The 22,850-nt window shown below is 47.2% G+C and overlaps 2 protein-coding genes across 3 annotated transcripts in view; both read right to left on the bottom strand.

Annotated features, from left to right (window-relative positions):
* Positions 1 to 22,850, bottom strand: part of LOC127462086 (actin, cytoplasmic type 5) — a 139,231-nt gene that overhangs the window by 50,968 nt on the left and 65,413 nt on the right. The window lies entirely within an intron of this gene.
* Positions 106 to 22,503, bottom strand: EDC3 (enhancer of mRNA decapping 3). 2 transcript variants are annotated; one of them, XM_051770394.1, is made up of 7 exons: positions 22,388 to 22,503; positions 20,446 to 20,627; positions 18,944 to 19,257; positions 14,712 to 15,047; positions 6,321 to 6,474; positions 4,664 to 4,881; positions 106 to 3,448 (listed from the first exon to the last, which is right to left on the bottom strand). In XM_051770394.1, exons 2-7 carry the CDS (start codon positions 20,607 to 20,609, stop codon positions 3,114 to 3,116), a joined length of 1,521 nt encoding a protein of 506 aa, XP_051626354.1. In that variant the 5' UTR covers positions 20,610 to 20,627; positions 22,388 to 22,503; the 3' UTR covers positions 106 to 3,113. The 2 variants fall into 2 exon arrangements, with proteins under 2 accessions (XP_051626354.1, XP_051626355.1); XM_051770395.1 differs by having other exon boundaries at positions 20,446 to 20,649; positions 22,388 to 22,457.

Here is a 22,850-nt window from a genome sequence, read left to right as displayed (position 1 = left end):
ATTAACTGGACTCGTTGAGGGTGAGTGGGCTGAACTCGCCCTGGTCTCTGCCCTTGCAGGAGGAAGGTTCTAGAATCAGAGCAGAATAAATAGCTGCACACAATAGCACACATGAATAGTTGCACTTTATTTCAGGGAATCCCCCATAGTGGCAGGAATTGGTCATTACAAACATTAGGTCACAAATGGAATATCAAGCAGTGCCACAGCGCAGTGATCTTCATGTGTCTGTGACCAGAGCAGTACTCTGGGGCAGGTCCTATGATGGTGGGGCAGGTTGGGAATAGAAACTATCCCAAACACAGATAAAAAAAAGTGTTCCATTCTTTGAATTAACCGGCAAGGTAGGAGACAGGGGGGAAGAAGGGACCTAGACCACTTTCTGGGTCTTTGAGTGCTCCAGAAGAGCTCACATCTCACATGTGTTTCAGGTGTGGGAAGCCAGTACTTCCTCAAGAAACATCTGAATGTGAGGGGAAGTACAGCCAAATACCCAACTCTACCAGAAAGTGAGCACGCTGTGACATTAAAACAGCCCAGAGCTGCCTACTGTGCCCTAAACACTGCACTGGTCAGGACTGGGAATCCCTTTCCTTACATGAGGGTCTGCACCCTCCTGTTGTGCAACACTGTTCACTTTACTTCATTTTATTTTTTGTTTAAACGTGGGGAACCATTGCAAGACTGGCAACACACAGGGCCTCAGTGCTTCCCAGAACTCAATCTCTGCATTTTACCTGCTCAGTGCCTTCCAGGCAGGTAACTTCAGCCAGTGGCCTGTTACTGCTCTGTGGGTACAAGCTACAGTACAACAGCCAAACCCAGAAAGAGTTTGCCCAGAAAGGGCAAGAAAAACCTACAGAAAGAAGAAATTGAACCAGCAAGTCTCTTATTGAGTGTCTTGAGCAAAGAGAGTGAAAATAAGGAGACTAAAGCTAACATTGACTACAGCAACAACCTTTTTAACCCACTGTTGCTTCCAAATATAAGATCTGAGGAAGTGGAAACAGCTGAAAAACCAAGAAAGGCAGAAGGAAACCTTGTGTTTGTGTCATAAATAACCACCACACTGCTGTCCTGTCCCAGTCAGAAAGAACCACAGCTTGGTAAATGCCACAAATGATGCTTTGCCCTGTCCACAGGAGAGGAACAGCTCGAGGGCAGGGCCACCCTCTATCCCAGCACTGCCGAGTCACTGAGCCTCTCCAAAAGCAGCTGAGGGGAACCAGGGCTCCAGCCAGCAAGGACAGAGCCCTCGGTCCTGCTGAGGTAGATATGGTGAGGTGCAGGGGGAGAGACCTCGGGGGCTGCAGGGTGAGTCCAGCACTCAGCCTCCTGGGTCCCTCCAGGCTATATTCATTCATTAACTGCTGCTTTCCAACTAGGGAAGGCTCTTCCCTCCTCCTTTGATACCCCTTGCCTTTATTCCAAGCAGAGGAAAGAGAAAGAGGAGTGTCTGACTAAGTCAGACCAGAGCACATTGAGTCCATAGTTTTGGTGTGGTCCAGGCACTGGACCCACATGTTCCTGTGCTTCAGCCTCCACAGGGATCTGGCTGCCCTGGACAAAGGCACCGTTGGAAGGTCTGAAGCTCTCCCAGATGCCAGAGCAGGGCCTGTGCAAGGTTTAGGCGCTTGCAGGAGCCCTGGGGACACACAAGGTATGAGAAGAGCAGCAGAGCTTCAAGCACTGCCCACACTCACGGCATCAGCCCGATTCCTCCAAAGGAACAGTTTGGCCTTACAGCACCTTCTGCATCTCCAGCGCTTCCCTGGCTCAGCTGCCAGGCACAGAGCCCTCATGGGGCACACTAGATGCCAGTACTAAGCTGATTCCCAAAGCCAGCTAGCTAATGGTTCCTCAGCTCATCCCTGCTCCAGGCACTGCACCAAGGCTCCAGTGGGCCAGCAAAATGAACAGAGGGAATAATAACCCAGTGCTTCCCAACAGTGCACGGGAAGACAGTGCACCACTAAAACAGACTCCCTATGGAAATTCAGCCTAGAACCCCCTGCCATACCCCTCCAGGACCGCAGCAGTTCTCACCACACCATTTCCTGCCAGCAAACAGGACCCAAGTCCTTCCTCAGGCTGGTTCCCAGCACAGACACACCCACAAGCCCACCCTACATGAAGCCTTTGACTCCAAAGGGTATGAACGGATCCATGAGCTACTTCCCAAGCCCTACCAAATGTAAGAGGGATACTGGAAGCACAGTAGGAACTTACCCAAAACTTCACCTGCACCATACACCGTGCAACAGACCCAGAGCAACACTGCTCTGCTTCACTCTCCTTTCCCTGGTTCAGCCACTCACTGTGCCAGAAAAGAAGAAAGAATAAAAGAAACAAATCCAAACCCCACAAGTATCCTGGAAAAGTTCTTTTCCATAACACACCTCAAGCCCACAGGCCTGAGCTTCACCCACAAAGTGAACAAAGAAAAGCCAACAGTATATAAGCAGTAAGGCCTAGCTGAGGACATCAGTGTTCCCAGAGCATGTGTGACCTGAGAGCCTCTGGCTCCTGACACAAGCTTTCTGAAGAGGGAATGCTCTCCATGAGGGCCTGGAGAGGGAGGGAGAGAAAGCTACACCTGCCTTCCAGAACACAAAATGGGAGGGGGAGTCAAAAAGAATACCGGAACCAAAACAGATTCTCCCTCAAAAGAAGGGATTTCTACACAATCAAGGGGTACTGTTCCCACCAGGATGTCCTTGCTGGGAATATCCAACCAGAAGGACCAGAAACACATCTCAAAGCTCCAAACTACCCTTATGTGTACCACCTCCCAGCCGGGCCTGGGCCACAACAGCCACCTTTGCCGGGGACAGACACCATCTTCCTGCACGTTCCTTCATCCCATGGCACAAGAGAATGAAAACAGCTTTGCAGGAACATTCGCTTCTTTTTTTTTTTTTTTTTTTGGTTCATTTTATGATTATTCTATTTTTTGTTTTTTTTTTAAATACACAACATTTCTTCTGGAAGGCAAGCTCTCCAGAACTTCACATCCTTAAGGCGTCATGAGTTTACCAGCCAGGACCCACCGGACAGCTTATGTGACAGAGCTCCTCCTCCCGTCTTCTCTCCCTTCTGAGCCGGGACGGGCTCTAAGTGGAGTGCAGGGGGATGACGAATTTGCAGCCGAAGGGCGAGTGGTAGTTTATTCCCACTTCCTGAAAGACCTTCTGGGGAATGCCAATGTCACAGAGGTACACGCGGCCCGCGCGCTCGCCCAGGGGCAGGGGCAGGCCCAGGGCCAGCGACCACTTGGCGTCGATGCCCAGCTCCATCTCGCTGATCGGGGGGTCTATGCTGAGGACGGGGGCCCGGTTTTGGTTGGCCCAGTCCACAACTGCTTTGTACCAAGGCTGATCCCTCAAAAAGGCATTTTCGTGACAATCCAGGCAGTTGATCACTAGGTCAACGGGGGTGTCTGGGAGGTCTGAAAGAAACACAAACGCCGCTGAGCGCTGAGAACAAGCTGAAACCATGAAGGCTCATTGGTGTCTCCCCTCTTTGCTTTGCTAAAAGATTTCTGGGTTTGCCCCCAGCATCCAGTCTTGCTGCACAGTCTGGCCTTACCAGCTGTTATTGCCATCCTCCTCAAAAAATACCAATATCAATATTGAACAGCTCTTTAACATTCTGGGAACACCCGCAGGTGTACCTCTCAGGTACAAAAATCACATCGAGTGGTCAGCATGTGAGCAGTCCCAATACTGCTGAGCTCACCAGTCCAGGCAGCCCAGGGAAGCAGTAGTGCTCTCTTTCCGTGACAAAAGGACCATATTCTATTTCACAAGCTGAAAAATAAGGCTGTTTTTCTGGAACATACCAACTACCTCTGCTATGGAAAGGAAGCTGGTGTGCTGCACTGCTGCCTGCCCCACCAAGCTCTGTAGCTCTCTGCACTCACCTGCTCTGTATCACATCTGCTGCATTCCCACCATCTGCTGCATTGCCCTTACCTGACAGACCACAAAGTCCTTGGTGCAAAATCATGCAACTGTTTGGGTTGGAAGGGACCTTTAAGTTCATCTCATTCCATCCCCCTGCCACACCTTCCGCTAGACTGGGTTGCTCCAAGCCCCGTCCAACCTGGGATGGGGAAGCCACAGCTTCTCTGGGAAATTCATTCAAACCTTTTATAATGTTTTGTAACAGGCAAGTAGCTCTGTCAGCCCAGGATCGGCCCTAATTCCCAGGTTTGTTTCTCCCAGGTCTAAATGAACCAGGTTGGAAAAAACAACTGGTGAAATGACACTCAGAAGCTGGCACTCACAGGGGCTCAGTTTATTCTGTGGAATACTGAAACAGGAACTCTGACAGCTGCTGGGACTAGCTCAGCAAAGCTGCCTCCTGTTTAGCAGCAGCAGCTGCATGCTCATTCATTCACAGTTTCGACATGCTGAACAAGGTAGGCCCTTATCCTACAAGAATGGCTGCTCTCACTCAGATCAATACAGCAGCTCTTCCATGTTTGTTCCGACCAGAAACATCTGTAGCAGCACAACTGCTCCACTGTTGGAGTGCCTGCTGTCCCTCCAGCCTCTGAGCAGCCACCCAGCCGCGGCAGTGCCACTAGATGGTGCCAGGGGAGCGGGCAGGCACCAGGGAGCCACGCGCCAGAGAACCCATCTGCTCCTCGGCCACTTACCTTTGACGCTGGACACCTGCTGGCCTTGTGTCTTGCTGAAAAGGTTCAGCTCGTTGGTGATGGATTCCAGCATCTTGACAAAGTTGGGGAGGAAAAGGATGACGTGGACGTCGTGGTTGGAGAGGTGCCGCCCGCAGCTGATCCCCTGGGCCCCCTTCACGTGGGGGCCGCACAGCAGCGCTACCGTGGGCCGCTGGTGCACGTTCTTGGGGTTCAGCCTGAAACACAGACAAAAGGGACTGTTGATAAACCCAAAAGCCTCCTGCCTTCTTCCTGCATGAGGAATTTAAAAAAAAAAAAACAAAAAACAAAAACCACCAATCAGTAAAATGCAAATTGCCAGGTGTTTTGCAAATCTTCCAACGACGCTGTGAAGAAGGAACCCACATCCCTGCGTGGTGCTGACAGTAGAGAGCTGCTCTGCTTGCAGGTTCATAGAATCACAGACTGGTTTGGGTTGTAGGGACCTTTAAGATCATCTTGTTCCACCCCCCTGCCACAGGCAGGGACACCTTCCACTAGACCATGTAGCTCCAAGCCCCGTCCGACCTGGCCTTGAACACTTCCAGGGATGGAATCTGTGCCAGGGCCTCATCGCCCTCACAGAGAAGAATTTCTTCTGTATATCTAACCTAAATTTCCACTCTTTCAGTTCCTGATGAAGAGTCCCTCCCTGGCTTCCTTGTAGGTCCCTTCAGATACTGGTAGGCTCCTACAGCCTTGTCTTCTCATTCCCTTCGTGACTTCCTTGCACCTCCAGCTGAGAGCACAAGGTCCCAAGGTCTCTGACTGCAGAAGAAAGCTGACTATCCAGCCTTAAACATATGGGGTGAGTTTCCCCATCAGAAGAGTCACAATTAAAAAACAGAAATGATTTCTACTCCCTAAGCATTATCAACTGCAGAATAAAGTTAATTTGGCCTGGAAGCCATCAGGGCTTACAGCAGGAATTTCAGCTGACAGGGTCAGTGTTGCCTGTATGTCATCACTTACTGCTCTGCATCAAATGATCAGGTCCTCAGAAAGTACTACTGAATAAACAGATGGGGGTTTCAGGGTTAACTTTCATGTCAAGAGCAAGTAATTTGGAGCAGCTATCAACAACATAACGCAGGTGCAATTTCTACCCACATCAATGACCACGGAAGTGCAGGCACAGAGAAGGCTCTTCAAAAGAGTCAGCAGGTTTGTTCATGCAAAAAGCAGTAAGTGCACTCCAAACCTGCTGCAAACAGCCCTCCAAAAGAGCAGGATGCTCTCAGGTGAGGTGCAAATCCCTGAAAAGCTAATTTAGCCCTGCAAAAAGCTAAGCAGCACTTGGTTTTCATGAGCTGTCTTCTGGTTTTATTGATATCATTAAATCGTAGCATGTAAAAACAACAAAGGGAAGGTTTATTTACATGCAAACAGGAGGAGCTCATTAGATATTCTGCAGTGGCTTAATCTGCCTCAGGTAACACCTGTGCAAAGCTCAGTTCCCTGAAAAAATTCCCAGTAAGGGGAGAGAAAAATCTCATCTCCCTCTGCTTTGAGTCAAGAGACACTCCCGGGATGCAGGAGCGAAAAAGAAGCCCTTTGGCAGCAGGCACCCAAATGCCAGTGACCTTAGAGGAAACCTCTCAGCCTTGTAGCTCACCTTTAGTGGAACAATATTTACCTGTTGGGTCCCCCGAGGAGACTTAGGGCCATCTGGCTGGCACACACTCCCGTCATCTCCAGCCTCCGCTCCAGAGTCAGCCCGTGCTTCTCTGCCACCGAGAGCAGCTTTTTGTGGAGCTCATAGGACACGCTTGGAACCACCAGCCCGGAGTCTAGGGTTCAAAAAGAGGGGAGGGGGACAGAAATGGGGACAATCAGAGACAGAAACAATGGCAGTGAAAAAGCTTATTAGCTGTTACCAAGGGTCTGCTTCCCCCAGTATTCCAGATTCTTCCCGAGACCATCAAACGAATCCAAATTAGTGCATCAGCCTACTCTGAGTGAAGCAGAGACAGCTAAACACAACTGCTGGGCTTAAAATAACATGCTTCCACAAAATTGAGCAGGCAATTTTAGCAACACATTCACTGAGAAGGCTTTTGTGACTTACAGATGGAATATTAAGTTTTTTCTTAATGGTTTCCAGGCCACCAGTGCTTTAACCCACACATAAAGTGTTCCTGAGCACTGTGAAAGTCAGAAGAGAAGCTGTGAAGCAGATTTCCTATCAGAAAAAGCTTGGATGTGCTTTGCTTCCTGACATTGGTCCCCACATATCACAGCAAAACAAGTCATCCCACATTTACTAGGCAGGCATTCCCTGAGCTGTTCCGTGCCAGAAGGGCTGCTCCAGACACAACAGCTGGATCACGACACACTACAGCAGCAGGGAAATGATCAAAGAACAAACCCTGCAGAAATAATTCCCAGGCATTTCTGACAGCCTGGCCTACCAAGCCAGGAAATGCTCCAGCATGTGGATCAAGGGAAAACAAAGAAGAGAGGTTTTGTTAAGTGCTGAGAACAGCGCCTGAAGTAGTCAGGGATACATCCTTCCCACTCCCTGAGTAACTGTTTGGGATGATTCTTTATACTTCCCTGCTCGAAGCAGGCCAAGCTGGCACTGATTACACATAAATGAACCCCACCACAGCATCTGCAAACTCTCCTGGAAATAAACACAGAGGATTACTTGCCATCAAAAGGCAGCTTGTGCCAAGGGGAGCCACAGGGATTTTTTGGTGGTTATTGAATAGCAGAAGACAAGAAAACTGGAAAGAATTACTGATGGTGTTTGGAGAGAGAATGCAAAACCTGAGGAACAGGTGAGAAACAGCTGCATCACCCAGCCAGATATCAGAGTCATGGAATGGTTTGGGTGGGAAGGGACCTTAAAGCTCATCTTATTCCACCCCTGCCACAAGCAGGGACACCCCCCACTAGACCAGGTTGCTCCAAGCCCTGTCTGACCTGGCCTTGAAAATTTCCAGGGATGGCACAGCCACAGCTTCTCTGGGCAACCTGTTCCAGGGCCTCACAGGGAAGAATTTCTTCCTAATACCTGATTTAAACAGCATACCCTTGAATATCTTCAGCCACAGCAATCAGCCTCTTTATTCTAACTTTTCTCCAAAATAATTCTGATCTCCAACCCCTTTGCTCTGCGTTTGAGGACTCCCACTACGTGGAATCAGAAGCACACCCAATTCTTCCCTTCAAGTATCCTGCAAGTTCTGGATGTCTTTAACTATCTCCCAGCTAAGGAGCAGAACAGATTAATGCCCTTCCCATATGGGATGGCCACATAGCTGGAGCACAGCTGCAGCAGGAAAAGCTCTCAGCCTCTTCTCTTCATATCATTCCAAGCTAAGCAAGGAATCCCAGCTGAGTCCAGCTGTCAGCTTCGACTCTGGGACAGGCAGATGAGGTGCACAGGAGTTAGGCACCATGGGTCAAAAAGGTCCAGGACTCAAACCGACACCTGCTACAGCTCAGGCACAACGCCAAACATCAGGTCAAAGCATGAACTCAATCCCTCCATCAGCTTCTCTCTTCTCCATTTTCCAGTTTTCACCACCCAGCAGCCCTGGGTCACCATCACACTCCCACCAGCCACTCCCACCTCTGAACTGGAGGTGACAGAGGCCTCCCGGGTGCTCATGGCAGCCCAACTGGGTTTGGACTGCCTGTGCTAATGGGAAAGAACCGTGGCAATGTGACATGGCGCAGTGAAAACACTCTGCAGCACTACGAGCTCAGAGGGGAACAGCCACAGCCCACACATCCGCTCCGGGAGGAAAGCCAACCGTTACTCGTGGGTTTGGGCTCCTCTGCAGACAGAAAACATAGCAAGAACCAGTTGTAACAAGCGAGTGCCACATTCAAATGAGAAATGCAGCATGTATTTTAACTGTGAGAAATTAAATGTGTACTGCCACATTTCCCCAGATGCCCCAGTCACCAACCACTAAGCCAAGCTATGGCGGAAATGGGAGCTTTTGCACATCTGGAGGTTTTCAGAGTCAAATCAGAGGTGCTTCTGCAAGGTCACAGCAAAATGCTGTGGAATAGACACTGCTGAGTCCTCCTGGACTTCATTCCTGGACTCCCTGGTGAAGTCCTTGCAGATAGTGAGGGCCCAAGCGTGTCGCAGCCGTTGACCTTGCACGCTAATTGCCGATGAAGTCACCTCTGCTCCCAGGCTCTCGTTCCAAGCAAGCAGGCACATTATCAAAGCCATCCCAGACTCCTGATAGCAGCCACCGAACACTCACAACCATGAATAACCCTGAGCCCGTCACTCCAGTCACGCACCTGCCCTGTGCTCACCCGCCCTCTCCGCAGTCACGCAGCCCCGGCTCTGCCCCGCTCCCATTCACGGTTTTCCTACTTCATCTTATTTTTCAAGGCGAGATTTTGAGGGAAGATTTGGAATGACTGACCCAAGGTCAGGATCTCCCCAAACAGTTTAGGGGGACACATCACCTGCTAACCCCAAACAGCGAGCTCCCAAACTCTATTTTTACTCCTTCTGAGCCACCCACAAATTCCCTGCTTAAATTTTGCACAAACTCCCCAAATTAGGACAACAAAACAGATGATCCATGTTCTGTATCGACCCAATTTAGTATGGAGCTTCTCTGTACCCATCCCCATCCTTCCCTCAGCGACCAGCTTTAGTAAAACTGCATTTACCATTAGCTAGATGCCACCCAGTGCCCAGTGGGTTAATCAAAGGGGGTTACTGGGAGGCAGCATTTAGCATGCCAGTTTGTCCTAATTGCTCCCTCTCAGGAGCAGGCTGTCATGCCAAGAGAACTTCCCTTCTTTGCCCTCACGCAAGGTCCAACCAGTCAGACTGGCTTATCAAAAGCAGACTCAGGGAGTTAAATAAACTCTGGCAGAGAGCAATCAAGGAGGCGACGTGTAAACCCACAAACAATAACACTACTGCCACAAAACTGAACCCGTGCCAACTTTAATTATGTTTGGGTTGGACAGGGCATCTTTATTGTTTGCTAATGAAGGCAATAAAATAAATTAGCTCAGGCCTTTTAATATTAAATAAATGTATTTTACAGCTGCCTGGGAAAGAAACCTACAAGGCAGATATAAACTAAACAGTTTTGTGACATGCAGAGTCACACTGGATGGATAAAACACCCTAGGGCAGCAGAAGGACCAAGCTAACTCTCAAAATGTTAAAGAATTTGGAGTTTTTCTCCCAGACAAGCCCTGAATATCATTCTCTGATGCCCAAATGCTTCCCAAGCTTGCAGGGGCAGGGAAAAAGGAGAGGGTTGATGGTAGAGAAGCTCAGTGTTAAGGTGTTAAGCCCTATTTTTTTTCTCTTGACTATTTCCCCAGTTCTCTAGTTCTCTGCTAAAATAAATTTTCTATTTCTTGTTCATTGCTAAAATAAATCCAGCCAAGATACAGGAATAGATCAGATAGAACTAGACTTAGGATCTCCTGAAAGCTGTACTAACACCATTAATTCCAATAATAAATTCCAGGTTACAGAGCATTATGGTCTGACAGTCTTACACCTCATGGTCTGTCCACGTCAGACAGATGGGACATTCGTGCTGTCCTTTGCTGGTTGTAAAGCTGGAATCACCTGCCTGCAGACTCAGCAAAACACAGCTGTTGCCCCACAAACACGAGTGATTTTCTCCACAACTTTAAGGTTTAGATTTCTTTTCATTAATCATCATTATTTTTAATTATGACAAATTCTGCGGGAGTTCTGGCTGACCTTCCAGTGTCAGCCTCTCCCAGCATTAGTGCACAATTCACTCCAGCTGAGCAAAAAAACTATCAGAGGGACAAAGGGACTTTGCCCCGGGAGCACTTTGTTTTTTTCCGGCGGTTGGATAAAGCAAACTTCATTTGCACTTTCCTCAAAAGATCCCAGGAACACTTCACACATTCAATATACACAAAGCAGTCATCCAGATACTGAAGAGCTAAAAGCTACAGAGAGTAGAAAAGTCAGTCAAGGACATGGCACACCAAAGAAAAAGCCATACTGTTGGCATCACCCTCACTGGACGTGCCCAGCCTTAGTTTTGAGGTCTGATCCTGGCTCATAAGTTCTGCCTGCCCATATTTTCTTTCGCCATCTCCTTACTGTGAAGAAAAAAGGTTGTCTGAAGGACAGGCTTGAGGTCTGGTTAGGAGAGGACAAAAAAATAATGACACTTAGTTCCCTTTTTTTGAGCACAGGCCTGCTTTTACTTGACAACTTTGACAGCACCTGAGTCTAAAAAAATCACATTTATTTTCCAGAAAAGAGACGTGAGATGGAAACGGGGTATTTTCTACACCAACAGTGTTAACTAGAGGAGAACCTGCTTTGGACAAAGCCTGACCAGTAGAGCAGGGAAATAATAAACACCTTACATATGTGAGAACCATGAGGACAGCCTGGCATGCTGGAGACTGCCCTGTATAGAGTCACTGATGATGAACTGGGACACTCCACCCTTCTGCAAACTCCTTTGAGCTACAACATTCCTGCAGTTATGTTGGTTGGCTTTGCTAACAGACCTGATCCCAAAACACAGTGGTGTTCAAACACAGGTTGTTTTAGTGCCAACAGAAGGAACAGAGACAGACCTAAGCCAAACATGCATTTAAATTCTCCATCTGGACAGCTCTGGAAGTAGAAAAAGACAGCTCACACCTCCTGCAAGTATTGGCCTTTCCAGGGAGGTAGTTTTTGTTAAACACTTCCCAGTAAACAGATGGATCAATAGCATCCAAAAGAGTCAAGACTACTGGTGTATTTAGGAGGGATTCACATGTGGAGCCCCAGGGAGGGACTCAGCTCAGTCATGATCCAAGACCTGGTAAGCCACATTAGCTTCAGGTTTTCACTTTTGGCTAGAAAATATTCCCTGCTTACTTCTAAAACACATGGTTGTGCCTACTTGACAGCCTGGCTCCAAAAAATTAGCTCTCAGAAAAGCATCCTGGTGGACTGAAGCATTTATCCTACACATACCAACTTATTTGAGTCAGTAATAAAACCCCGGGCTGGAAGCCCTGCAGATGAGTCTTTTGGGAAACTGACCTCAGCAGTTTGTTTTTCCCTCTGCACCATCCTGGTTACTTCCTAGCTCCATGGCATAAAGAAAGCACACAGGGATTCACAGACTTCTTCCTGTCCCACAGTGATAAGAGCTGGATATTAACTCCCTGTCAATCTACAGCACCAGTGTTTGTGCTGTTACAGCAGACAGAGAATCACTGTCTAAGTCAGGGCTCTATTAACACAATCATTTTTCAGATTGGCCTAGGGTAAAAAAAATGACAAAGCACTTCTTTCTTCTATAACTAGGAAGTGTTTTTTTGCAAGTAGAGCTTCCCTTAGGAAACCAGAAAAAATTCTGTAGGGCAAATTCCTGCCACAGACATACCCAAAATAAATGCTTTTGGAGCTCTTGGCACTCATCTAATTTCAGCAGCTGCTCTTTGAGCCACTAAGAGGCAGGCTACCTACAGCTCAGCATCCTCCTCCCAGCTGCTAAACAAAGAAATTGGGATTATTTTTTCTCCAGGAGACAGTCCATCCTTACTCCAGGCAGACTGTCCCTCTGAGGGTTGCCTTGCTACAAAAAGCACTCGACTGACTGCCAGAAACAGCAGGCACGTTACCACTGTTTACAAGAGCTTTTGCTAGATGGCCATTAGTATTCCCTAAGCAAAAGTAAACTTCCTCAGTGGACACAAAGGAAGTCATCCTCTGTGGGAAAAATATCCCGAGACACAGCACTGGGACACTTCTATCACCGTTCACGGGACTGTGAACGTGCTCAGCTCAGCGCAGGCGACAGGCCACTGCCTGTCGTGTGACAGGCCAGCTTTTCTTCCAAACAAATCCAGAATTCTAGAGGGGAGACTAATCAGCCAACAGTGGCTAATGAGGTCAGTGAGACCCTGCAGTGACCAAGTGGAGTCGCTGACCACCCTCCCTGGGCAGCCCTGCCAAGAGCAAAACAAGACACTTCTCCTTTCACTGGGCTGCTCCCCTCAGCACGCTGCAGACGGGCAGCCAGGAGTTCCAGAGGAAAGGATGATGGAGTTCAGCAAAGAGGATTTAGTTTTTATCCCTCAATTTACTTACTGCTGCCTATTGTATGGTGGTTTTCCTCTCAGGAATTCTAGTGCTAGAATCCCGTATCAGCCATTCTGCTCAGATTGGCTGCCAACAGTGGCTTAGCTTTTGTTTCAGACTAGACACCTACAGAGGCCCTGTCTCCTCTCAAACAAGCCAGCTGGAAGATGGATTGACAAGTAGGAAATGTTAAAAAAAAAAAAACAACACACAAAAAACCACCAAATAAATAGGAAATCACATACAAAATGAAGAGGTACTTATTCACACAGCACACAGGCCATTGGTGCAGCTTCTTGCAACAGAGAGGTGCTGAAAGCTTGCAGAGATTTAAAAAGTAAGAGGTTAAATTAAGCAGAAAAAAAGCCCTTAATACTGAACTCTCTCTGCTGCCTCAGGAAGTATTAGAATTGTGGAAGACAAAGCAGCAGGGAAAAGTCTCACTGCATGTTTCTTTCCCTTTTCCTTAAGGATCCTTGGAAACACAACACTGAGCTGGACAGTTCTGCTAGGACCCACTATGTTTTCCTCTCACTCGAGACCAGAATGGAGCAATAGGAAGAGGGATGACACAAATGGAAAACTAGGATACTGTTATACACCAGAACCATTAAAAAAGCATACTTTCTAAAACTGAAAAGCAGCAAATCATCACAAATCCATCAGCTTCCTTTCCTGAAGCGTTTCACACCCCAGATGGAGTTTCTGGGCAGGGAAAGAATGACAGACCAAGGGCCTCCTCACACTTCTGCTCAGACCACCAGGATATCAGCTGGTTTGTGAATCTGCAAAAAGATCTGAAATTCGATTTTATTTTGATGTGGAAAAGAAATGTTCCTGGAATGCCAACTTCCCTTTACTCCTACATTTTGCAAGCTAAAAACCGAAGGCAAGACATCCCAATTAGGCTTAAGTTACGAGGAGCTAAATGTGGCACAAAGCACATCTGCTATACTTGATAGCTTGTGTGTGGATAGAAATAAAAAGATTTGTCATAGTAAAATCTATTCACATCCATAAGTGGCTCCTTGTGAAATTACCATTATCCGGTGTTGGGCCAAAAAAATTCTACTGAATACGAAATAAGAACTCTTACTTTCCCCAGAGCCAAGGATTAGGAGCTGATTAATCATTCCCTACGTTTTGACTGAGGAGTACTGCTCACTGACTCACCCCACTTCCCTCTCCTCCATCCAAGAGCTGACTTGGTGGCAGCAAGGACCAGAAATCGGAGTTGCAGGAAAACATCTGCACAGCAGCTGGCACCAGTGAGTCAAACTAATTTCCCCCGATGATACACTGGAATATTTCAACTCAAGTACCTGCCTAGAAGGTCTTCTTTCCTTTTACAACAAAGACCAGCCTTCCAGGGTTCAATCTTTCATACAGCAGCAGTGGACAGTAAGTGGGGGGGGAAGACCTCACATAAAAAGCCTTTTGTACAAAGAATGTTTGGAATTATGGATGGGAAGAGCCAGAAGTGTTTCTGGAACTGCATTTACAGCTACGCAGAAAGTTAGAACTACGACCCAAAGAGTATCAGAAGCACATGAAATCTCTTGCCTTTAAACATGAAAGCACAAAGTCTGAGACCATCCCTCTGTCCCTCTCCAGAGCCAGCAGACGAGTCCATGGTGGTTCACCAGGCTACTGAAGTCAAAGCAAGGATTTGAACACCTCTCCTACAGTTCCCACTCCTGTTATCCAACCATCAGTTTTGTTCCCTACTGTGAAAACACTTACCTTGCTGCCCTACCTGAATATCTGTTACCTCAGAAATATTGTAAATAAAGGCTGTATGTAGATACACAAATCCAACCTCACGTGAACAAATGCCCTTGCTTGTACCGCATTAAGCTGACAGACACCCCTTGGAGAAAAAAATCCACCCTGTGTGTCCCAAAAAAGCAGGAGTTTGGGTCCTTATCAGTAAGGGACGTGGCATACCCGTGCAGAATTCTTTGTTAGCGTTCTGAGGTACCACAATCCTTCTGTAGACTATGGGCTCCGATTCCAAGATGTTCTCGTCGTGCCGATAGCGAGCTGGTTTCTCGCTGGGGGTGCCCCGGGAACGGGTGCCACTCCTCCTCTCATAAGTTTCAATCTCTTCAAACACAGCTGCCTTGTCAAAAAGGGCCAGGTTCCCTTCGAAATCAAAATCAGTGTCTGGGATTTCGTCGATGTCGTCCCCAAAGCACTCATCGTCCTTGCTCTTCATCTGCCCGTTCTTCAGGCCGCTCTTCTTCGGAGTCACTTGGTTCGGATGACGGCTACTGGATGACCCTGAAAGAAAAGAAAGGCAGGTTGTAAGTGTGTCACAAATGGAAAAAGCCACTTTCTCAGGAAATTTTGTGAGAGAGGGGAGCTAAAGCTTACAGTCCCCGCCCTCCAGGGATACTCGCTTCCACAAGAAGCCGTCGACCTCATCCCTGGCATTACTCATGCTCAGCTAAGCCAGCGGAAAACAGAACAAGAGCATCAGGAAAGGAACTTTCAGGGACTTTCTACCAGCAAGGTTAGAAAAACAAGCTTCACCACAGTAGCAGAAGTGTTTCTCCATGTTCTATTTAATCCCAGGCAGTATCACATGGGTGGCAAGATAATAAACTAACTGTAATCTACAAGTTTTCCTCCTATACTGAGCTCATGTTAATCCAGGTGTGTGGCCCAAGATCTTCCTTGGAATTTCTCTCAACTTCAGAAACTAGTGTGTTTTATTTCACATTAACGATCTTTAAGGGAGAACTTCAAACTGTGAATATAAAGGATCTCTTTTTCCTCACCCTTGCTATCATTTCTGAATTACATAGTCCATTCCCTCATTCCTGTTTTGTTATCCTACTTATTCATCACCTTTCATGTTGAGGTACACTTCTTTCCAACCACAAGTCATTGGGAAAGCCCAAATTCTCTGGAGTGAGACTGATGAAAGTCTCCTGCTTATGGCTGGAGATCGACTGATAGAAATATGCAATTACAAGGTCAACATATCCCTTTACTTGCTTATTTCTTACATTATTGTTCAGGTTTAGACAATATTAATATGTTTGTCATTCCTAGTGTTAAATTTGCAATTACTACAAAATATTTCAGGCCATTTCCTGCAATTACAGGAATCACCAACAGTGTCCAACAGATGGAGTAAGTTATCAAGCCAAAACTGCTTACTCTACTGAAATATTTCTAGTTGTTTAACATGATTACTTTTGTGAGGGATTTATACAAATGAGTGTGAGATAATCCATTTGATAACACAGAAACAAACAACGTTAAGTCATCTAAGGAGACTCAGAAAACATCCCAAAAGATCTGCAATGCAACAGGCACAAACTCCACAAGCAACCTTCAAGTTACCTGTCTCCTTTCTAGGTGCAGACAAGTCCAGCTTAAACACATCTAACTTACGCCATGCAAGTCAGCTAAGAATATGTACTTTTATTCCTAGCTAGGAATGCTAGTTAGGGATTTTTCCTCTATTTTAGACAGTGTGTGACTTGATTTTTCTAGAGAACTGTTACAGTGACTAACCTGAAAGCTTTTCCAGACCCCACAGCAAGACTCCAAATCTTCAAGGCTTTGCAGTCAGTCATCATTCCTCGTAAAGAAAAATACCCAAAACACCCCTCTTCAGTGAGGAGAGACTACAATACACCTTTTGTCACTGAAGGACAGACAGCAGAATTCTAGAATTGCTGGTGACAAAACATGATTTAGGAGAGGGGAAAGGGTAAGGCTTTCTGGCAAGTAGAATTCCAGTAGGCACACTGCAACCACTCATTTACGTGCATAGTTTTGAAAGCTTTTCAATAACAACTTCCCATCTGTCCTAGATAAAGAGCTCCCAAACCAAAGGTGACACATAAACCACTCCAAAGCTGGACACAGCTTGGTATGGAGCTATAAACTGACACTGCTGACAACAGAATCACATCTGCTGTTGCTGCTACGACGAATGAAAATGAGAAATGAAAACACAGCAAAACAAGTTCCCTCAAAACTCAGAAACTGCAGGTCAAAGCAATAGCCAAGGGACTCTAGAATAAGCCAGAGCCTACAATGCCACAAGGGCAAAACATGCCTGCTTCTTGTGTCAGCACCAAGGGTTAGGGCAACTCAGGTTGATCCTGTTACACTCCTTGCCAGATTCCTCTGCAGACAACTCCACGCTCCCCTCAGCTGACCTGGAAAGCACAATGTGGGGACAGGAGCAGCTGATGTTAGCACTGTGTAAATGCCAATGGAATAAAGGGCTGCACCAGCAAGGCTGGGAGAACAATGGCTGGAAAGCTCCCTGGACTCCCCTGCAGCCACAATGAATGGGAGCCAAGAGCGTACCACATCAAAACATGCTGGCTTTGTGGTGGGCAGCTCCCTAATCCACACCGATGGATGCCAGCTCTGGAATACTGCCGACCCACACAGCCAGATGGCTTTTTACTGACTGCCTTGCAATATCCCAACAGAAGTTGCACAGAATGTGGCAGGGGCCTCCAACAAGCTGTGACCACAGTAGGAGTCTTCCCCTTAAAGCATCATCTTTTAGACGGGAAAATCAGGCACCTGGTTGCACTCAGGGAAAAGAAAAGAGCCAAGAAAAAGGGCAAGGGGAGGAAAGGGAAAAGTCAGGCTACAGAAAGCCAGATCTCCTAGTCCAGCTCCTTTCAGATCACAGCTTCCAGAGCCTCTGCCCTGAATGAAGCTTACTAAGGAGAGCAGCACACAGCAAGCTGGCAGCTCTGCACCACACAGAAAAGCACCTCCCTCAAAAGATAAACAACCCTTCCTGGGCTTTTTTTGTTTCTAAGGAAAAAAAAAACCAAACTTTTCAAGTATAGCACACAAGCAAATGTAAAGTCTCCAGCAAGCTGGCTGTGTTCCTGCAGGATCCCTGAGGGAGCTTTTCCCGCCAGCCCTGGCACAACGAGCCTGGTGCCAGCACGGCACCAGAGCCATTGTTGGGAAATCTGTGTTGGTATTTGTTGTTTATTGATTCCTGTCACACAAGTACTCCAAAGGGGGAATTCTGTCCCTGGCTCGGCACGCTAAAGGCCAACGAGAGGTCAACTTTCAGCTGTATTAAGCCCTGTATGACTGAAGTTCTGCATGACACGCCAGCCCATTCTTCCCCAGAAACCTGCACCCACAGTCTCCACAAAGCCAGGACCATCCCCATCCCCCTCCCAACACTCATGCATCACTCACCCTACCCTCCAAATACACACATTTTAGAGGGTAAGAGATCATTTCTCTACCTCCTTTATTCCAAAAGGAATACAAGCTAACAATCTACAGCTAGGACCTCGCTCAACTTGTTTCAAAGTCTGTAAAATAAAATGTGACCTGTTGTTCTGCTTATGCAAACCCAACACAAGGTATTTGTGGGCTGAAGCACTCTCTGCTCCCTCTGGACACCCTGGAAGGGGTGAAAATAATCCAGCTGCTGGTGGGGGAGAAAGACTTCCAGAGGTCTAGGAATTTCTCCATAAAAATACAGCCTTTGACCTCTTTAACTCACCCACCCCACCTCGGTTTTGTTTCTTTCCTAAATACAAGGGGGAAGGGGGGAAATTGAAGTCATGGAAATACACTGGATACACACTGATGCTTCAACAATTAAGTCATGGAAATATGCTTGATATATACTGACATTTCAATAACTGGATGATGAAGATCTGGAAAGCAGGATCTCTCAGGGGGCTTTGATTAAAAAAAAAAATTGAAAAACCCAGTTTGGGCCCAATTTTGAAGATTTTATCAAGAGAAACAAGAATAAAAGATGTTTGACTTTGGGATCATCCTCATTAATTTGTATTTTCAACAGCACAGCAAAAAAAACATTTGTAATTATGTATAGGGTGATGTTGTAATAGGTTATGGGTAATCAGGCTTTAAATAGAAAAGCTTGATAGTTTTGTTTCCAGTTCCTTTTAAAGAAAAAGAAGAGCCTGGAAACAGTGCAATTTTCAAACAGGAAAGACAGCAAGAATGGGGAAATCTTTGAATTAGCATCAGACATTTTTTATGTATGTAGAAATACACTCTATTTCAGAATAACACACAGGGTGAGTCAGGGAAAATTCCCAGCCCCGTTTGCAAAGTTCTTGCTGAAGAAGGGAAGATGTTGCAGCAGTAACTCAGGCAGGTAAAAAGGAAAGTAGCAGGATAACACACAGACTCACAGGAATTGTGCCTGCGACGGAAGCTTTTGGATTGAGTCAGCGCTTCCAGGTGTCGATCCATGTAGCTCTTGGAGCACTGCTGCTGTGGAGAGATGATAATATCCTGATTCTTCATGTCTGTTCTCCTTGGGATATTCTGTGGAGCACTGCTGGAGATGGGCTTCTTTAACACTTTCCCGGTGCCGTTCTGACTGGGCCCCACCTGGCACCCAACCCCAGGGATGCCTGTTTCCATCTGCTGCAGATCCCCACATTTTCTGCTGTCCCCTGGCCCTGGGATCTCCAGAATCTTCAGCTCAGTAATGTCACCTGCCCTAAAAACAGGACAAGAAAAGCAGACGTTCAGGAATGTAGCACTCCAGGTACCTTTGCAAAAAAAAAAAACTCCTAAAGAAAAACATCCAGCATTGTATGGTGGGATTGTTCTGATGCCATTATCAACAGAAACAAGGGAATAAAAGGATTTTAATACTGAAACACACGGGATATTTCCACAGACATCAAAATACTAAACGAAAATAACAAAAAACCATTTCAATACTTCTATACTGCATCTGGATTTTCTTTGAAAGGTTCTGTTCTCAGCTGAAACGGGAATCAGTCAAGCAAAAACTGGAAGCAACTGGCCCAGACCTCTGCAAAAATCTGCATTAATTTAACACTTTCTAGATAATTAATTACTCTCAGCCTTGAGGCTTCTATTACTTTTAATCCATTTCTACAGAATGCCACCCTCAGATTAGTGCAGTTCATGCTCAGATAAAGATGGTGCTTCCCATTTCCACAGAAAAATATTATAAAGAAAACTTATCTAGCACTGGGCACAAGCCAAAAGGAAACAAAGAAGTGATTATAAAGATCTCCATTTGCATTGATTGCAAGAAATACATCAGAAAGTCTAGTTTTAACTTAGTATTTATCCAAGTGGGATATAAAAATAGACAGTCTTCCTCACATCTCCTGGAAGGATGTAGTTATTGCTTTTCTCCCACTCTCTCTCCTCAAAACCCAAGGAAAAAAAGTATTGACTTTGTGGAATTAATCTTATTGAAAAGTCAGTGACTCAAAGTCTTAACTAAACATTCCAGGGAACAGGAAAACATCCAGTGATGAGTGACTCTTATTTATGCCTTTTAAGCATGGTGTTACCAGGAACTGGTGGGAAAGAACTGCTGAGGGCAAAGCTTTGAAAAGCACGTCATCCTCCTCAGTTACCCAAAACCTTAACAACAGAAAGAACACACACAATAATAAAGAAAGGTGTACATATATACACACAGAATCTCACCCACAAATAACCTCCAAGCCTGGCTCACTCTAGAATGTGAGCCAGGAACTAATCTCCTGACACAAACTAACACAAACCTGAGAGGCACTCAGTAGCAGTAAGGAAATTTAGGCCAAAGAGGTCATTTCTAGGTGGAAAAAAAAAAACAAAACATCCAAACCACAACAGACCTTGCCTGGAAAAAGGCAGGGGGAAAAAAGAGACAGACACTAACCTGAAGGTGACTTCTGGCACGAGGCATTTGACCCCGTTATGGAAGGGCCGTGTCAGGGAAATGGTCTGGCTGACCTGATCCACAGCCGACACTCTTCCTTGGTAGACTCCCAAGCTTTCTCCACAGTTAATTGACACAATGCTCCCAAGCCAGTCTGTAGCCATATTTCTGGCACACAGTTGCTGTAAAGAGACACAGCCCAGCCTGTAAGAAGAGGCAGAAAAGTGACAACCTGAGTTAGCATCAGCCGCATCCCCCGGCCCGTCACCCCGGCTCCCACCCAGGCTCTGGGTCTGCCAGCTTTTCCTGCCTTTGCAGGGAGGAAACAGCATCCCTATGGACACCAACGACCCCAGGGAGAGGGAAGATGCCTGGAGGGGCTTTGTGACGATAACACAGATGTCTGACTAACTGATTTCAGGATTTACAGATTCCAAGAGTATTTAGTCTTGCCTGAGAACATTCTCCCTGTGAGTTCAAAAAGGGAATTTATCTTCACTTCCCTGTTTAAAATTTTGGCATATGAACAGCGGGGGCAGAACAGCTTCTGTGAACAATCACAGTGAGATAATTGATCCCTGCACGTGCAAGTGAAAACCAAAACCTTTAAGGGAACAGAGAGACACAGAAGGAGGGAAAATCCCAAACACTGGAGTCCAGGACAAAAGTCTCCATGCTCTGCAGAGCCTGGATTATTAGTGTCACTGCCACAATTAAATAAATGAGAGGGGAAAAAAAAAAAAAAGTTGCTCTGCTTTCCAGCACCAGAATCAGGGACAAAAACATCAAATTTGTTTAGTCAGATGTGCAGCCCCAACACACCTGGAAGCAGCTAAACACATCCTTTGATCTGAGATTTCCTCAGAACACAGGGAGGTGACAGGCTCACTAGCATCACCAGAGAGCAAGAGAGATGACAAGCTCCTAAATGTATAGATTTGCCTTTCATGCTGTAATCAAAGAGGGAGAATATGTTTGATATTTACTCTAAGAAACACGGCAGATAACCCACTGAGATCAACATCAACATACAAATCACATTCCTGGGAGAGGCATTTGAATTCTCTTCAAGCCTTTCCTGTGCTGAGCTTCTTGGGAAAAGATGCAAGGAAAACAAAAATCCCTGGATTGGACTTCCCCCAACTTTCATAGGACTGAAAACAAGGGATGCTTCAAAGGGCAGAAAACACTGAATTTGGTCACTAAGCCATAAATTCATCAGGACCAGCCTCCTTTCCTTCCCATTCTGTGTATTTATATTAACCCATGATGACAATGTCTGCATCCCAAGGTGATGGCTGATAAAAAGCACTCTCAAAACAGATAACACATCCCTGAGAACCTGTAGCAAAACTAAAATTTCATTTCCTCTCCTGTTTTGTTTTTTTTTTTTTTTTAATGCCCCTTAGGAAATAAGGGAAAGAGTTCAGCACACGTCATCACCTTACACAGATCCTTTCTAAAAATAAGACCCTCCTTTTAGCAAAAAAAAAAAAAAAAAATTCTATGTTTGAGTGCAAATATAAACTAAACTATGCCAGGGCTGGATGGGGGTGGGCTGCCCTGATCCCCATAGGAAAACACAAGAGTTCCCCATAGGTAAACACAGGGACCCTCTCCACAGGTAAACAAAGGGTTCCCCATAGGTAAACACAAGGGCCCCCCCAAAAGTAAACACGAGCCCTCCCCCCCACAGGCTAACACGGGGCCCCCCACAGACAAGCAGAGGGGTCCCCACAGCTGAGCACAGGCGCCCCGCAGGCCTCCCGCCCCCTTGGCTACCACGGCCCGAGCAGGCCGGCCAGGCCCTGGCACCTCAGCCGCGCCTCACGAGGCCCAGCCCTCTCGGAAGGTCCCGTCGCACCCCAGCCCGCCCCCGCCGAACCCCCTGGCGTGCCGGGCCGAGGTGTCCGTCCCGCTGCCGCCCCCCGTTCCCCCTCACCCTCCGTCGCCGCTCCCGCCTCACAGCGGCCCCTCCGCCTCGGCGACGCTCGGCCTGACGCCACTTCCGGCACCGCCCCCTCGCGCGGCGCTCCGGCCGCCGGCGGGACCATAGAGAGGAGCGGGGCCGCCGCGCCGGGCGCATGCGCAGTGCCCGCGCTCCCGCGGCGCGGGCGAGCTGTCCTGAGCCCTTTGCAACCTCTGTCACCTCTGTCACCTCTGCCACACACCCGCCGTCTCCGTCCCGCCTCCCCATGCCCCGCTGACACCGTTGTCACGCATACCCCCGCCCCTCCATGGCTGTCGGCATGTCCCCACCACCTCCATCGCACCTCCGTCGCCTCTGTGAGCTCTGTCACCGCTCCATCGCAGCTGTCACATGTCCGCTGTCCCACCCTCATCACGCCCTTCACATATGTATTCCTGCTGCTGCTGCATGTCCTCTGTCGTGTCTCCATCACTGC

Source organism: Manacus candei, unplaced genomic scaffold (genome assembly GCF_025592945.1).
Source record: "Manacus candei isolate 608988 ecotype Guabito, Panama unplaced genomic scaffold, ASM2559294v1 h1tg000119l, whole genome shotgun sequence".
In the NCBI taxonomy this organism is placed as follows: Eukaryota; Metazoa; Chordata; class Aves; order Passeriformes; family Pipridae; genus Manacus; species Manacus candei.
This window is presented reverse-complemented; position numbering and strand designations above follow the sequence as displayed.